General features: G+C 37.0%; 1 protein-coding gene across 1 annotated transcript in view; it reads right to left on the reverse strand.

Annotated features, from left to right (window-relative positions):
• Positions 1-18,912, reverse strand: part of LOC107566061 (CUB and sushi domain-containing protein 1-like) — a 139,073-nt gene that overhangs the window by 84,929 nt on the left and 35,232 nt on the right. The window contains exons 5-9 of the mRNA XM_016251436.1: positions 17,726-17,821; positions 14,754-14,957; positions 12,408-12,532; positions 8,847-8,943; positions 2,999-3,103 (exon numbers count right to left, since the gene is read on the reverse strand). Of these exons, the coding sequence (XP_016106922.1) occupies positions 2,999-3,103; positions 8,847-8,943; positions 12,408-12,532; positions 14,754-14,957; positions 17,726-17,821 (627 nt within the window). The remainder of the gene's footprint in view (positions 1-2,998; positions 3,104-8,846; positions 8,944-12,407; positions 12,533-14,753; positions 14,958-17,725; positions 17,822-18,912) is intronic.

Below are 18,912 nucleotides of genomic sequence, written 5' to 3' on the forward strand. Positions count from 1 at the left end.
AAACATCACATTTTCATTTTTGGGTGAACTATCCCTTTAAAGGGAACAATAGTATTTAGGCTTGGCAGCTTTATTGAATACAGAAATTATTGTGGGTTTTGTTAATTTGTCTTGTGTTTTTGTTTTTCTTCTGTTTAGTACATAAACTAAGAAGAGTTTAGTACACTTTCAACACCCAACCTCACATAACTCAATAACAGAGCTATTATACACATCGCAACTTCAATAGAACATGACTCCACACATCCACTTAATGAGTATTTAGCCCCACTGCCCTCAGAGCACAGGTACAGGGCTATGAGGTGCAGCAGGACCCGTTTTGGAAGAAGCCTGATTCCTTCAGCCATCACATATCTCAACAACAGACATCGCTGAGGGCTATCTTAGCTGTTTTTTTGTATTATGTATGTTATGTTGTGTGTGTCAAACAAGTTCAGTGCAGTGGAAAATAATTTCCCCTTTGGGGACAATAAAGTTAAAGTTAAAAAAAAAAGTTGCAAATGATGCATATTTTAAAAAGACATCAAGATTAAAAAAAAATGGTCTTTATTTATAGTTAGCAAACTCAAACATTGACTTAAGTGAAAATTGCACTTTCATATTATAGATGCGAATTCATAGATACTAAACAAGGTAATATTACATATAGTGAAAAGGGATGATCTGGAATGGGTTCCCTCTCAAGCATACTAAAATAGTCTAAAAATATCAAAGACAAAATACACAATGACAATAATATACCCAATGGCCTGAAGAATATGTGTGTTCATTCAAATAACGGTTTTCCTATGAATTAACTAGAACACAGTCCATTTCTACTCTGCCTTTCCTTGGGACATGCAGGGATTTTCCCTGCTTTACATACTTTTGGCCAATAAACCCAGTGATATCAGCGTTGGTTGCCATGCAACAAAGAGGCCTGTTCGACTTCCTGGGGTGTTACGCATTCTGGGGGGAAGGGTTCATGGGTCCTCGTATGGCTTGTTAACTGAGGGGGGTTACAGAGTATTTGTTAAATATAAAAACAAAATATATATCGTGTGTTTGATTGGTCCAGACGCTACATATTATAGATAATTTAGCTTTTGTTTATGGGGAAATGCAGTTGTAAAAATACAAAAGATTATTACATTGACCTACCTTAAGTAACATTTTGGCTTACGTATGTCTAAAGAAAATATATAAATTAATTATAGTCTTTATAATTATGAATAATAATAAATAATTGTTATACATTGTATGAATGATTTTGTCTTTGGGAAATTAAGTACTTTTGATTAATATTAAATCAAAATTTAAGGTTTGAACCAAAACCATAAACACAATTTAAGAAAAGCTAATATAGTTGGCTGATACATTTTCAGTGTATTTACAAAACACAATTAATTTGATTATATAGTAAAATCAATTCATGTCTCATCAAGTGTTTACAGTAACCACAATAATAAAGCAACAAGCATATTTAGTGTATTTCTTTTTTTGTTACTACGAATTGTTGTTTGACTTTTATTATCACTTTTTCAGACTAGTCAATATATTCCTCAAAAAACATTACAAGTGTCATTATTAGAGGTGTGCTTTAATTTAACTGAGAGGTCACTAAAAAAATCAGTTCACTCACAGAATATCTGTTCAAGTCATTTCAGTCTCATTGGTGATGATGTGATTGAGTTGTTAACAGTGCAGTTAGTTCACTTCCAACCAGTTTGACACGATCAGGCTGATTCACAAACTGGTTTCCAACATGAAATTCCCTGATATTATTGAATATCATCACCTTCACAGAGTCATCAGCCAATTACAGCACAATGGAGGTCCTGCTTGTTCTGTTGTGCTGTTACACCAACACACACATTCACAACATGCCTCCAGAGCTCGATGAGAGTGCTACTTAAAACGGCTCATTTACACATTGTTTGATGCATATTTATTTTGCCTCATTTCTGTACAGTTATTTTCTCATCTGTTTTTCTGCTTTTCCTCCAAAGAGAAAATGCCCAGTAAAAAAGCCAGAGCACAAGACGCGAAAGAACGATAAAGATAGTCATAGAAAGAAAAAGAAGAGAGGAGCTGATCTAAACTCAGCCCAGGGTCAAAATGCCCCTAACTCAAAGAGCTCTACATTGCACTTATCTGTGTTTACTGACCAGAGAGATGCAAATAAGTGATTCACTACATTTACTGAGACTGCTTCCGCTGTATCAGAGCAGTTATAGTGCTGAATGCTGTTTTTGATGGAGTTTAATTAGTTCGGCTTTACAAAGTCAACATACTGTTATTTAAAACTTTATATGAGATCAAAATGGTCAACTGCAATTTCTAGCTCTTTCAGATTATCAAACTTTCCATCTACCTATCTACATGACTAGTAACACATAACATTACTGCAGCCAACCCTTTCACAGATGAGAGAAAGACAAATAAATTGGGCTGTCCCACTGAGAACACAGCCCTCGCAAACAGACAAATGGGACAGAAAGTGAATTGGTATGGTGGTTTATATGAGGCTTGGTCTGAGCACACTAAAGGTCACAGTCTGAAAGGCTTGCAAATACACACACACAAACTCAAACTTAATGTTGTTAGAGATATACTGGCAGTCAGGGTTAATTCAGACCATGTCTGAAGGGACATTAAGTCCCTTATATATATATATATATATATATATATATAATTTTTGTTTTTTTAACCATGTAAGGTTGAACTGCATCCCCATGTTTTCCAATTTTCGTCGTGCTGGTATCACCATACACAGACGCCACGGCCGAGCAAATAATGAGAGCTGGGACACGCTGTCTTCTACCTTCACCTGGCAGCAGAACGGTGAGAGGAGAAAAAATACAGCTCAGTGTGTGTGTGCATGTGTGTGTGCATTTGTGTCCGTGTCCCCACCGTGTGTGTTTGGCGGTGAAATGTAGCGGCAAGTCTTGCTCTGGACTGTTACCAAGGTTAGGGTTCAGGATAATGAAAGCACCATAGTGCCATGTTCTATACTCACTTTTGTACTCTAGATGAAATCCAGCAGCGACGACACTGATATCTGTATGGAAGTGCAGGTAAAGCTGGTTGGAGGTGCTGTTCAACAAGGCTGGAGCCGTTGTACCTGGAAGATAACACCAGAAAGGGGCCTGAGCAGGAAAAGTGCTGGAGTTATCACACACACAGACAGTGTGTTCTCATTCCAGCACTCACTCACACACACACACACACACACACACACACACACACACACAAACACAAGCTAAATGATGTGTTTGTGCACACATGCAGGAACAAAAGGGCAAAGGGAGGTAAGCAGCTGTTAATCACAGCGGGCGAATCACTTTCGTGAAAGACTCGCCTGTTTTGGACATCAGCCAAATGAAACGGAGTCAAGTAAAAAGGGACGGCAAAAAGGAAATATTTGACAGGCGATAGTCATTGAAGTGTGTTTCTAACCTTCTGAGCTCTCAGGGGGGAACTTTCATCACAGCACAGAGGGAAGAGTCACTTATCATCAGACTAAAAAGCAAAACAGCTACTGCCACTCTGGATTCAAAGCAGAGGATTTTCCTTCTGCTTATACATATATGGACAGACCTAATATAGAGTGTGACATCTTTAATATGTGAAGAAAATGTCATGAATACTACATAACATCCTTAAAGTTAACATGAAACAGTGCAGCAGTGCACGGAGACATTTCTAAGTGAAATGGGCGAGAAAAACTGTTGGTTGGGACTTGATTTTATCTTTCTGGAATTGGTTGGATTTAAAAATGGGCATTATGTACCAGAATAGATTCAAGCAAATGGAGGGGTGGATCAAGGGGTGAACCGATGAATTGTTCATTGTGTGTAATAAAATAAAATAATAATTCAAATACAAAACACCATCATGGTAACATGCATGGAACTAAAATGATGCAATAAACATTAATTAAATAACATAATATGTATGTATAACAAACACAGTATGTATAACATAAACACATACCTGAAAACAAAAAAACTACTAAGAAACAAAATTACTTAAACAAAATACCATCAAGCGTGAAGTGTCACCTAGGGAACTCTATGAATGTCAGATAACAGTTTTTAACTTTAGATTTTAAGTTGACTCTGCGTGTCTTTTTATTTATTTTAGATTTCATGTTGACTGGAATGTAACGTAATAGGGGTTATTTTCATCATATTTTTGACCCTTTGCCTTTTTTTTTACATTTATCATTTTAGAATATGTTTCTTTGCACCAAAATTGTTGTAACTAACTATTTTCTACCCTTTCTCTAACATACAGAATTCAACAGACTGTATCATTAAGACATTCCTGCCAAGTTGCTCAAAAAAATAATAATTTGATTTTAATAATGTATTAATAACGCTTTGGAAGTTTTTTTTTTTTTCATTGTTAGTTCATGTTAACTATTTGATTAATGTTAACAACTGGTGGCAACATTTCAGGCTGCGCATGTAAATCAATGCATTTGAAGAATGTGATTTATGATGGACGACTGTCTCTCACAACAGAATCTGAATCTGAAGGCATCACATCAGAATCTCAGGTTCCTGCAGGTTTCCCAGTTTCTTTTCTCCTTTAAGCTTATTTGCTTTTACCCATATTCTTGTTATCTCCCTGTGGGAATGAAGGTACAATTCAAATACTGTGTAAAAGTAAATAAGGTTGGAGTAAACAAGATTGTAAAAAGAATCAACAAATACTGTTTATGGTATTCAGTGCCTTAGTACGCCGCCGCATAGTGACTCACGATGAATGCTTAAATACACCCACATAGCCACGGCATGTGCTTAGAGAACCGTTTAGTTTGAGAAGAACTCTCTCTTTCAAACTCACATCTGTAGCATTTATTCATACATGGCTTGTTTATATCTTTACACAAATGCCCACAATGGTATCATGCAGCTCCCAGAAAATGGTTCCCCGGCATGTTTCGCATTTAAAACATCCTGCCGGTCTGACTGCTAATATTCCAGTCGATCCAAGTCCAAGAACACTAGACTGATAACCAAAGCCTGAAAAAAGCTCCTTTGTGCTTGAATGACTTGACTAATAATTTTTGGAGGATGTTTGACAGCTCCCTAGAGCTCATCCAGTGTCCAGCTATTCAGCGGTCTATCATCTCTATTAGGGACAAGGCAATCTAGAGAAGATCTTAAAATGCTCAGATGAGACTCGGATGAGCTTAAATGGACTTTTCCAGACAGAATATGGTACAATTACAGTAGTGAATCACATTGGATGCCAAATAGGACAAGGAGTGATGCATCCTCACAGATTAGGGGGATTTGAGAAGAAGGTTTCTTTGTAAAATACATTCCCACGATTGGAAAAACACTACAGACCGATATTCCTTCTAAGCTGAGCACTGATGTTGCTCCCGCACAGATGGAAAAAAAATTGCAAGCAGAAGGCAGACTCAGAAATGTGTGGGGTAAAAGAGAGATGAACAGGCAGAGTTTGAACTGAAATCCAACCACATGTCCATTTATTTTCAGTATGCAACTGAAGCTGTGAGAGGTATTGTGTGGAACTGTGAAGCGCTGATTAATTTGCGACACGAGCGGCACAACAGTACAAAAAACTAAAAATAAACAACAAAAAAATCTATGAATAATCTATAATAATGATCAACTATACATATTTATACAGAAATGTGCGTAAATGTAACATTCATATTACTAATAATAATTATTATTATTTTGATTATATACAATACCAGTCAAATGTTTGGAATAATTCATAATTTTATGTTTTTTTTTTAAGAGTCTCTAATGCTCACCAAGGCTACATTTATTTCTTCAACAATACTTTCCGTGAGCCCTCACTGCTGTGATTGGTCAGATGGCGCAGTCCTTTGTGATTGGTCCAGAGCCGTAGAGAGATGGCTCTGGATTGGTCTACCGCGTACAGCACGTGTCGGAAACAAAACGACCATTGCCATGACGGAATGACAGCCCTGGAGAATTGTCAATACATAGAAAAGTTGGTATCGATTGTACCTTACCAATTCGAGCCAGAGTCTGATGATGAAACGGTTGAACTGGCTGATCGACAAGAGACTGATTCGCAAGCACGACTGGAGCAGGACGTTTCTCAGTGGTAAGTGTCAAGTATTAACAAGTGTGTGGTAATTATAAGATGTGATAAAACAAATTTACTCTCACAGCATAGGATACAGCGTCTTCTCGACATGATGTAATCACACAGAAATTGTACTGTGTTTGTGGGCAGGCAAGTTGTACGTGGGCAGACATTATGCAAATGTGTTACTTTGTGACGTAGAGCCGTAACAGAATAAGGTTTGAATTCCTGACGACTCGTTTAGACGATTGCGAGCCGACTCTTTTTTTTTTTTGATAGACAATAACTTTATTTATTGTGCACTGTCGGCTTCACAACTTTGCAGATAGTTTATGTTCACATACAGCTACATGACACACTGCATGAAAGGTAATATTCGAAAAGGCATAATAGGGGCACTTTAAGTGGCCTTAACTACTATGTACTTACATTTAAATTACTAATTTGGTACAATGCACTTGGTACAATGCTACATGTTTTTACATTGTATTTATATTTGAAAAACAACATATCTGCATGTAATTACATCTGTAATTAATTTCTGTAATTACATTTATAATACACTGTTGACCCTTCCCTTACAACTTAACCCACCCTTAAACCTACCCATACCACCAAACCTGTCCCTAACCTTACCCGTTTCCCACCTCAATAGCAGCAAAAGTGTTTTGCAATACAATATGAACACAATCAATACACTTATTTTTTATGTAAGTACATAGTAGTTAAGGCCACTTAATATAAAGTGGGACCAATCATAGTTTCCACAAAAACATTACGCACCAGAAAATGGTGTTCAAAAAACAGTTATTTTAAATTGCAATAATATTTTACAATATTCCTGTTATAACTGTGTTTTTGTTTAATAAATGCCGCCTTGGTGAGAATACTTTTTTTTTTCAAAAACATTACAGTATCTTATTAGTCTACGCTTATATGATCCCAGCTCCTTTCAGCCTCTTCAGCAGAACCATATATACATATATAAAAGAAGCTGGAAGGGGCTGGGATCGCTGCTGATTTTTGTCAAATAAAAAGCCTCTGTTGGGGAAATAGTGATTATAGTCTGATCTCAACCACTTTTCATCTTCAGAATCATAACGTGCAGTCAGAATTAGGTAAATAATGACAGTGATATATTTTAAAGACACACACACACACACACAATGCATGCAGTTGTAATTAAATTGGTATTTGTTGAGCCACAATTAATCCCCAATGATGAAAAGTGCGGGGAGACAGAAACACAAAACATATCTGACAGTTTAATTAAGGGTATTATCCTAATGGATTTGTGACTAGAGGAAGAATGAAACGACCGATTGTGATGGGCGAGTGTGCGGGGGATATAACGCGCAGGCGACAGGAGAGCGAAGAGTGCATTTTAATGGGCAGCCAAACACCATGCCTAATGACACTGGCTCCTGATTCCCTGCCATGTCTTACCAATGCTCACAAATGACTCCGGGCTTGTATCATTTGGACCATTGAGATCTAAATGAGGGGAAATTACCGTTTTATCATCAAATTCAATCATAGACTGGCATCAGGTGTCTCGGGAGACCGGGTGAAGATGGTTTAGCATTTAAAGAGCTTCTCGGCTTTCGAGAATATGGCTTGGGGAAGGTGAGGAGTGCTAGACAGTGTGAAGTGCCACTGAACACATGCCTTAGAGCAGATGGAGCTCCCTGGTTGGATGACCTTTCACCAGCATGCTAGTGTGGCACAGAGGCGGAGTTCATTACAGCCGTGTTGAAAGTGTAGCTAGAGGCCTGGCCACGATTCAGTCTACTGGGAGAGTTCCCAAAAAGGTTAAGCCTCCTCTCTCAAAGGAAGATCTTGCCCCCTCTTCCTAATCCTGCTGTGAGACTTTTAAAAAAATGCATTTTGTGATGTGTTTTTCCCCCCTTTTTTAACAGCTTTATCTAATATGTCTGTATTTGGTTCGTTTGTTCTGTTTAACCCTCATTTTATGCTTTGTATATTTTAATATACACTTGTTACAACTGTTTTGGGTAGAGGTTTAGACTTGTGTGATCTTTTTTAAATCAATATCATGTTTTTAGGTTAACTGTTATATGAATGTTTAAGAGAAATCTTAGGGCATGTCACTGGCCACTTACAGTGTTCACTATTTTTAATCATATTTTTTTGTCTTCAAAAGTTAATTTTAAATGCTGGTCATTTTTACATATGCAGCCTCTCAATTCTATTAAATAAATATGGCATCGTAAATATCAACTTTTCAAAAGTATTACATGCCAACTATTAATTACTAAAAAAATAATAAAAAGCTAAACTGTACACATTAAAATGCAAGTGGTAATGGTGGCCTTTATAATACTCATAAACATTCAATCTTTCAATTTCAAACATTAAGCTTTTTGGTCCAGAACAGTGTGATAATGAATTGGGATGGAATAAATGTGGTTTTCCAACTGGAACCCAAAAAAGGGTGTAATAATTGATACTGTTAATCAACCAAATGTAAAATGAGAGCATTCATCTGTTATGCAAGGGATGGCACATGGACAGCCTTCCAGGCTGAAGCTAATTTCAGCACTTCCAAGAATCCAGGGGCATAAAACCAGTGGCAGGGATTGGCTCTCAGTTTTATTGCAATATGAAACTGTAATTAGCTATGAAGAACTACATGATATGCAAATTAGCTTTAGGAAAACTTCTGTAAATCAGATGCTGAATCACTCCAAAAGACAATTATTGAAATAAGCAATTAAAAGGGGATTAATAAAGATAATACGAACCTGAAAAGCTCCCGAGCTTTGGAGCTGTCATATCGCCACCATCATAGATTTCTAATGAGTCCCAGTTGTGCTCGGTGGCAAAACTCATGACTTGGATCTGCCAAGAAAATGGAGATATAGACATCATGAAATTTCAAAATTCTGCACAATGAACGTGAATTCACATAATGGCCATATGCTATACTTTTTCAGCATTGCTTATAATCGTAGTCAAGTTTTCTTTAACCAAAAACAGTGATTTTGTTTTATGCAACAATTCTCCACCCCCTCTCTGAACCTAAACAGGCTGTTTGTGCTACTGTAGCTTAAAGGCAGGGTAGGTGATTTGGTTCAAAAACATTTTTTTGTTATGCTGGTTGACAGTCTCTTCACATCCCAATAGCAATCACTAAGTTATATGGTCTAAATGTATTTATTTGTATTTATATTGTCTGTGGAAGGGCTAGGACCATAAACTGTTCGTCCAATCATATCCTTCGGGCCAAGGGCTACGATAGATAAACAGTCTGTTCCATTACGTTATTGTAGACCGAGTAAGAATGGAAGGCGTTATTATTGTAATATTACGCACTTTGTATTGTAATGTTTTCTCGCCGGTTAATGAGACATTGCATTCGACCATCCACCAACTGCAACTTTCTATAGTGTCAGTAGTTCAGAGCACCACCTCAAATGCTGAAATGGCTGTTTCTGTGACTGTCCAAAGCATGTGATCATGAGGTATGCGATTGGGTGTCTGTTGCCAAGCATCTAACATTCTAACATCGTACTGTTTCGAACTGTACAGATTTAGAACTGCAATGTGGGAATAACAGTGAAATGTATTTAGATTTATTTTATATTTTTTTAAAAAATGTTTACTTGGATATTTCATACAGCTGTCAGATTACATGAAAATTTTCAAGCACTGTTAATCTGTCTTAGTTCTACATTTTATTACTGACTGTTAACTTGCTTTAAATAAGGAGATTTTGAAGCTATGTTTATTCAGTGGAGAAATACTAGGCTACATTGCACTGCTTTAATTTCACTGAATTTAATTATTTTTAATTAACTGTTAATATTTAATTAATATTTTCATTTTAACGTATTGAAATACCACAGCAGTCAGGAATTTTAAAAATTATTGGTATTGAATGCATTTAATAAAAATGCAACCCAGGCTCATTGGAAATAAGAACTTGGGGCAACATTTCTGCAACAGCATTATTAACCCGTTTCACAGCAGTTTCAAAGTGAAATTTGTGAGTGAGTGGCGCTAAAACGCACGTGACAATACGTTCAATACGTGACCGAGGCCACATTTTTATTATGTTGGTACAGGCATATATTGCTGCGTTTTTATCATGTTGATTCAGGTATGTATTGCGGTGGTTCAGAATTCAAATGATGTTGGAAAATTACATACCTCATCAAAACCCAACCCTAAACCTACCCGATAGTGTTAACGAATGCAAAAGTGATATGAAAATGCATTCGCTGATGCAACCATGCTAGTTTAACTTCCTTAAACGGGGGTTTGAGCTGTTTTGTCGAATTGTAGTTCCACAGGATTCGTACCGGAGCTCTTCACCTCACAAGTGCAACGTCGTATCACGTGAGATACCGAGCAAACCTACTAGATTAGAAAACCCATACATAGGAAGCTATTTATGTGATGCTAACATTCAAAATCAGGGGCGCCAACAGCAATTTTGGGCCCTATGAAAGAAAATGAGGTTGGCCCCCACCGCACCAAACATACAAGACAACCTAGTTATCCAAAATCTTTGTCTGCAATTTACTAATACTGACCTATTACTTTTGACCACCAGGTATCAGTATTTAGTCAGAGACCTACCAATAGCCGCGGGAACATATTTTATCTGGGGGTGCTGGGGGGAAAAATGAATAAAATCTTCATATTAAACAGCCTAAACACTTATAGATGAACATACAAATTAATGAAGACAGAGTTATATGAGAACGAATATATTTGTGATTTTGTGATTTTAGCTCAATAATATTTTTTTCTTTAATATTTGTATTATTTTAAGGGAATTTGACAAAATATTAACCTTTAAATTATGCATTTATCATCTGCAATATCAGGGTGTAACCTCTAGATGCTTGGTATATAAATATAGCCCTATATATAAATACATATAAACCGTTTGATGCAGAGTGAGAACTTGAGACATAAAGCCCGTTACTTGTATCAGGTTATTCACTGATATATTTTCAGACATTATTAAAGACTACATTTAGTAAAAGTTTAAATTTAAATGTTGATTTGAAGTGTCAGTTATTATCATCGTAGTCAAATCTGGACAGAAAAAGCATTGTGTTAGGCTACTCATACTAGTTACAGCGTGATCAGTCAAAGTCATCAGAATAAATATTGGCTCAGTGTGACCAGGACAATATTTTAAAACATAGAATTGAGTGTTTACATACCATGAACAGAGACGTTCTGTGGTCGAGATGTGTATCCTATTTGAAAAAAATCTGCATTGCAATCAGCAACTAAATTGAGATTCCAGTAGCTTTACTGGCATGGAAAAAAAGGCTTTACAAAGCATTGACAGCACTTCGAACCAATGGTGTTGAGCATTATCAAATTTAGAGGCCACAATTCATAGTTTTTAGTCACGTGACTAAACATCCATAGAATTGCAGCACAAGCCTGTCAATTTTCCATTTCTTTCCAGTCCACAAATATTTAGATCTTTTGATGACCGGACTTACACTTCGTCGAATTCGCTGACATCTCTAATTTGACAGTTTACCATCTGATCTCACTCAGTGACTCTAGGCTACGTAGGATGGGATGGAACCAGGCAATGAATGGGAGGGGGGGTGGGGTTAATTCTGCTGGAAATGCAAAAATAAGCTGTAATTTTGTTTTATTTGTAACGCTTTGGTAGATACATTCATTATTTTTATTGCATTACTACTAGTACTGTTACTGCTAATAAAACAGATATCTGGGGGCCCCAAAAGTGTGTTGGTCCTTAATTGCCCCCCCACCCCCCTTAGCGGCTCCTCTGTTCAAAAGTATCAGTTTTCAGATTTCACAGCATGTTAAAATTGTTTTGAAGTCAAAAATAATATTTTGCAATTGTGCAAAAATAAGGCTTTCTTAATCTAAACTCTGGCCCTGTAAATCATACTTTGTGTGAAAAGGAATAAATGTTGTCGGAGATTTACTGCCTCTAGTGTTCATTTCAACTGGAAACTGCAGCAATTTGTACATATAGGTATGTTTTTTGAGTTTTGCTGAAATGTAGCTAGAGGCACGTATTTCAAATGAGCCTGGGTAGCCAAAATGCATACAACGCCACAATAATTTTTTTTCTTGACTTTTATTTATGGGCATGCTCTACATTCGGCATCTCTGTTGGATCTTTTACATAAAACAAACACAACTTTGAACAACACAAAGCATATTATACAATGCTAAAATTAACCTGTGTAATTCACTCCCTTGCTGCCTGCAAAGGAATCTTTTCCATCTTATCATTTCAGCAGGTGTAGCTTTACTGCATTTGATGAGTTCACATGTAGCTCTTTTGTACTTGCCTGGATACCAGCTCCTTCGGTAACAATGATTTTCCACACACAGTTCAAGCTGTTCCCATAAGGCTCCGGGAACCCGGGGGAGAGGATGGTACCTCTCCTTTCTGTCAGATTCCCGCTGCATGGGACTGTGGAGCAAAACAGAGGCTAAATGAGCTCATGCTGAGGATGGAACAGCACAAGTGCCTGAACTGAGTCCTGTGAGAAAGGCAGCAGACTCCTTTGACACAAGATGAGATTACGCTCGAGGTAGCATGAACCAAAGCCATGATAACCCTGCTTAAACATACATTCTCTGCATGAGAAATGTCTTTTTGGGAACACTTTATATTTCCCAAGAAACAATCTTATGTCTGCCTTTGTAAAGCCTAATTTTTCTAGCTGTAGATCATATTCTAAATTATTCATAAGTTAACACGATCGACAGTCAAAACTGACCTTTTTTTAATGCATGCTCCTGGTCTTAATTTGAACAATTCAAAGGTGCATGTTACACACACACACACACACACACACAGGTTTCCATGTTTTATGGGGACTTGCCATACACAGAATGATTTTTATACTGCACAAACTGAATTTTCGATCCACTAAACCTACTCCTCACACAAAACTACTAACATTTTTAGATTTTCATTTTGTATGATGTATAGGCTGTATAAACCCCCAAAAATTGTCCCCACAATGTAAAAAAAAAACTGGTATTATTATCCTTGGGGGGACATTTGGTCCCCATAATGTAATGTAGAGAATACCAGGCACACACAAACACACACACACACATTGGGTTTTCATGTTTTATGGGGTCATTCCATAAACATAATGATTTTTATAATGTACAAACTGTATTTTCTATCACCTTACCCTAACCCTACCCCTCACACAAAACTTTCTGCATTTTTTGATTTTCAAAAAAATTCATTCTGTATGATTTATAAGCTTGTCTCCTCATGGGGACCAAAAAATTTCCCCACAAGGTCACAATTTAATGGTAATACTATACTTGTGGGGACATTTGATAATGCACACACATACACCCAATCCCCCTGGTTTCTGAACCTCACATTTTGAAGAAGGAGAAATATGAGAGGTTTGTTCAAGGCATTCCACTTCTGAATACTTAATGTAAGGAACCACAAAATGGGATTTACTGAAGCTCTCTGAAATAAAAACTGACCTTTTAATGCACTTTCCTGGAGTGATTCCTTTTCAGATGACGTTAATTACTTTTTTTTTACTGCTCTCCTCCAACCACCTAACACATTCTGTTATGTGATTTTCTCATTGAACATCTTTTTTTTTCACTCTGAACTAAATTAATATGCCAGATTACAAATTATAGAAGCAAAATGGCTTGGGCAAACTATTTCATGTGGCCTGGGATGTTATAAAGTATGCCATGCATGTTAATCTCTCTCTATTGATGGGTGTTTAAAAATTGCAATTAATCCATTTCATGAAAGTATATGTTTTTTTTTAAACAATCTGATTTTTGTAGAAGGTTCTTAAAAGCATGAAACAGACCATATATTTCTTATCTGATGCCTGTGGTATCCCATCTTAAGGATTTGAGATTGTGCACATTCCATTAGTGTTCTCATTCCTGCAGCTCCAGAGCAATTAGTTACATGGCATTAATGGCTCAAGCTCTCTGGTATTATGGACTGACCTCCTTGCATAGAGAAAATTGGTTCCAAATGGTGTTTCATGTTTACTTTAATAAATGGATGAAAGGGATGAATGAGGAATTTTGCAATTAACAAGCTAAATACATTTAATTTCTATTAATATTTAATAGACATCTACCTTTCAGTTTGTAATTCCTATGAAAAACGGGGACGTGAGATTTGAAAGCAGACGGAAATGAGTACGTGCCTTGGGAGTGATAAATTCGTAACAGCACTATAGAATATGGCGACAGCTAAATGCTCAGTATTAAAGCCTGGAGGTTACGGCTTTGAACTGAAGGCTGTGGCCCAGAGGCCCTTGGATTCAGCTCTCAGCCCCTTGAGGATGACAGTATAGAAGGAAATATTAACTAGAGGCCTGACATTTTAAATCCTCATAGAGGCCACTGCCATTTCATCCTCCAGCAGGATTTTTAACCCTTATTAGTTAGCTCAAGGCTAGTGGAGACCAGAGAAACTCGTGCATTTACATTCTCTAAGGACTTGAGAAAAGACAGGGCTATAAATCGACATTTGAATGATGGTACTTGTTAGCAAGCATATAAAAGTCAAATGGAATTTGTACTGTCTATGTTGCTCTATTTCTACACGCTGAATTGTTTAGTCCTGAATAAAACATGACTAGTGTGCATTTTTCTTTAATAAATCCAGGCTAGCTTACCTATACAATTTGGGATAGTGTCATTCCACTGCGCCAGAGCGTTAGGGACTATGTGACACTTGATGGCTTTGGATCCCTGGAGGAGGTATCCAGGGTTGCACTCGAAACGAACAATGGAGCCAGCTGAGAATTCGGACCCGATCCGCCTGCCGTATCTGGGCTCTGGGATGGAGCTGCACTGTGTATCACTGGTGCGTGGAACAGCTAGTGGACAGGAAACAGATCTCTAATCAAAATGGACCAGATGGATGCTTGGAAACACACCGGCTCGGTTTCAAAACCTAGTAAGTTGCATTGACATTGTTACAAAACAAGGCAGACAAATGCTGTTCTTTTGAACTTTCTCTTCAGCAAGGAATCCTGAAAAAAATGTAACAAGGTTTCCACAAAAATATTGCTAACACTTTACAATAAGGTTCCTTTTTTTTTTTTTTTTTTTACATTAGTTAATTACATTAGATAACGTGAACTAACAATGAAAAATTGAATGAATTTAAAGAGAAGTAAGACTTTAGTTTAGGGACCAATTCTCGCTGTTAACTAGTCGCTTATAATTAACTAGTCACATGCATATTACTAGCATATTGGCAGTTTATTAGTACTTATAAAGCACATATTAATGCCTTTTCCTGCATACCTAAACTTAACAGCTGCCTTACTAACTATTAATAAGCAGCAGATAAGGAGTTTATCATAATTAATAGTTAGTTAATAGTAAGAATTGGTCCCCAAACGAAAGTGTGACCAAAGGATACATAGACAAATAATCAATGTTCCTAACACGCAACTCACAGAAAACTCGACTCATTATTGGATACCAGTTTTCCATTACTATGTTGTTAAAATAATGTCCATTTCTACTTTTGATAGTTTAAAAACAAATGGACATGTTTGTATCGATAGTTTTCAGTTTTGCATGAATCAAAAGCAACAGTTTTGTCTTTATAATTGCACATATGTAGCTTTTGAAACACAGATAACCACATTTGTAACCTATTGTATGTTCACCAGTGCAGCGGTGTACACTGTGACTACTTTAGCACTCTTTTTATAGAAAACCCACATATATATATATTTATCTAGCACACCTGTATAAGCATCTTCGTGACCCTAACACAGAGAACTTTGCTGGTTTTGCTTGCAAACATCGTAGCAACTTGGTTGTTTTTTTTCTGTTTGTGCCTTAACTTTCATCTGATGGCTGTGAATATATAGGAAGAGGCTGGTGGGACCATCCACCATCACCTGGATGCCTCCATGAGCCAAATGAACTGTCCTAACTGTCAAAGAACATTTCTCATACACCCGCTGTTCTCTCTGCGCCCATTGCAGTACACTATAAAACGGCGAGGAGAGATATAAAGAGACATAGCAGGCTTGCCGCGGTCTGTGCTGTGAGTGTGTGCGCACGCTGATGCGGCCATGAAAGATTTCTATTGTATCTTTTTATAAGGCAGCTGATAAAGGGAGTTAAAAAGCATACTGTAATTTATACACTAATTTATGACGTCTTTTAAAACGAGGGAAAATGCCTTGCGGCGCACTGCTGCTGTCTGGGGAGTTTGACACGTCAGGGGTGAATCATTTAAAGGAACAGTTCACTCAAAACTAATTTACTCACCCCAATGAGCAAAACATTTGTTAAAGTATTTATTAATCTTTGTGGTAACACTTTAGAATAGGGAACACTTATTCACTATTAACTGCGACTTTTCCCTCAGTAAACTCCTAATTTGCTGCTTATTAATAGTTAGTAGGTAGTTGTTAGGTTTAGGGATTCGGTAGGATTAGGGATGTAGAATAAGGTCATGTAGAATAAGGCATTGATATGTGCTTAATTACTACTAATAAATGGCTAATATTCTAGTATTGTGCATGCTAATAAGCAAGTAGTTCAGAGACCCTAAAATAAAGTGCTACCATCTTGGTTAACATTAGTTAATAAAAATACAGCTGTTCATTGTTAGTGCATGTTAGCTCAGGTCCATTGACTAACATTAACAGATACAACTTTCATTTTAATAATGTATATGATGTAATAATAAACTAAGATTAATAAATGCTTTAGAAGTATTTGTCATTGTTAGTTAATGGAATATTTAATTGGGGGTAATACTTAGTTTTACCAATTCTCCAATTCAGTAGGGACAACAATCATAGTTCTCACTATGAACTAGTTGCTTATTAGCATGCATATTACTAGCATATTGACTGTTTATTAGTACTTATAAAACACATATTAATGCCTTATTCTGCATGACCATATTTTAGATCCCTTAATCCTACTCCATACGGAAACTTACCAACTACCTTACTAACTACTGATTTTCAGTTGATTTTGATTGCTTCCATTGTCCTCATTTGTGAGTCGCTTTGGATAAAAGCATCTGCTAAATGACTAAATGTAAATGTAAACTATTAATAAGCAGCAAATGAGGAGTTGATTGATGTAAAAGTCATATTAATAGTTAATTAGAGACCTTTTTGTAGTTAGTAATAGTGAAGATTGGTACCCAAACTAAGTGTGACCATATGGAATATGATACACTGAAATACTAAAACCAAAGTGGCAAAAAAAGGATGGGGAGAGGGGGAAAAAATACTGAGAATGAGAATAGCGCAGAAATCATTCTCCCATTCGTCTTTACTCAGAGCTAAATGCTTTACAAATTATATCAAATTGAAGCCTCTTCCTCATTTGACTCTATTGTGTATTGGTTATGACATTGTGATTGCGGCTGTTAACTTCTCTGTGTGAAATATAAAGGCTATTTCCCTCAGTAAGCTGGCTCAGGCATACTGATCAGCAGGCCGCCCCGGCGCTTCAGAGGCGTGATTTCACCCTATACACGGTGCCAATATATTCACAACGCAAACACAAAGGCTAGAATGTTTCGGATTTGAAGATTAGAAACAAAGCCTTGGCTCTGCACAAGGACCTGTTATTGACTGAATGTTGAGTGCTCGCTTACCTTGGTAAACAAAATGAAAACCTTTGGCGGACGGGCCGCTTTTTGCGCTGAATCTCAGCATGATTTGGTTTGAGATGGCCAAGGGCAAGGTTTCTCCTGCAAAAACACAATAGGGCAGATGTTAAAGTCTCTTAGAGTTGCTTGTGGAGGCGAATGTGCCGCAACAAACTAGTCTTAAGGTAGCGTAGATGACAGATGGCTTAATAACTCGAATCAGCCTCCGGGGCAAGGGTGGAGAGAGCAGGTCAATGGGCCTAAAACGGATGGATATCCAAAGAAATACTCAAGCTGTCTGCAGCATGTTCAAAGATGCAGCGGGTAAATTAAAAAAATTAAACCAACCTAAAGGATGACTGACTTGCCCTTGAGCTAAACGTTGAGCATTCGGATCCAAAATCAAAGCATACTTTTACAAAGTTGTATCCAAAGGAAGAAACAAAGTGCTGATATAGATGGCGCCTGAAACACTACAGTTGAGCCTTGAGGGTTAAACACTCTAACTATGAATTGAGTGGCCTGTCAGGATTTCTAGCCCACTGCTCACAAAGCTGAGATAGAAATTATATGAATTTACAGCGCTTCCCGTGGGAATATAGTATTGCACAGCAGACCATGAAGATATACAGTATAAAAATGCCACACAAACTGTTTGTGTCCAATGGCTGCCATCAATCCTGCAAAGACTGAGGAATTAGCAGTGATTTTCGTTTTCTTGGCATTTTATTACCTTTCACTCAATAATACCGACAATAATTCAGCAGGAAGCTGCAAGGATGACATTTTCTCTTCAGAAGAAATTAAACAAGTCTGGAGCCAATGGGCGAAAATGACAACATGGATCGCAAAAAAAGTATTTGGACACTTAAACCACACTTAAAAATGTATGAATGCCATGAATAATAATAATAGTAATAAACAAAACAAATAAAAATCTAAAAATCAAACCAAGCAGCATTCATTTTAAAGATAGCACAAACTTACTTTTCAGGGTTTGTTAGGTTTGAAAATATAAATTAATAATAATACTGTTCAGAATGATGGGGGGAGAAATGGACACTGTTTGTCAGATGTTAATGGATCACATTGATAGTTATGGTGATTCTATTCTCATTCATGGTTTCATAATCAGTATTATTTAAAGTATTTTATAGAGCATTTTATAGAATTTAGACCTTTTTTGGGGGGGG

The sequence above is a fragment of the Sinocyclocheilus grahami genome, unplaced genomic scaffold (genome assembly GCF_001515645.1).
Source record: "Sinocyclocheilus grahami isolate Dianchi unplaced genomic scaffold, SAMN03320097.WGS_v1.1 scaffold1043.1, whole genome shotgun sequence".
In the NCBI taxonomy this organism is placed as follows: Eukaryota; Metazoa; Chordata; class Actinopteri; order Cypriniformes; family Cyprinidae; genus Sinocyclocheilus; species Sinocyclocheilus grahami.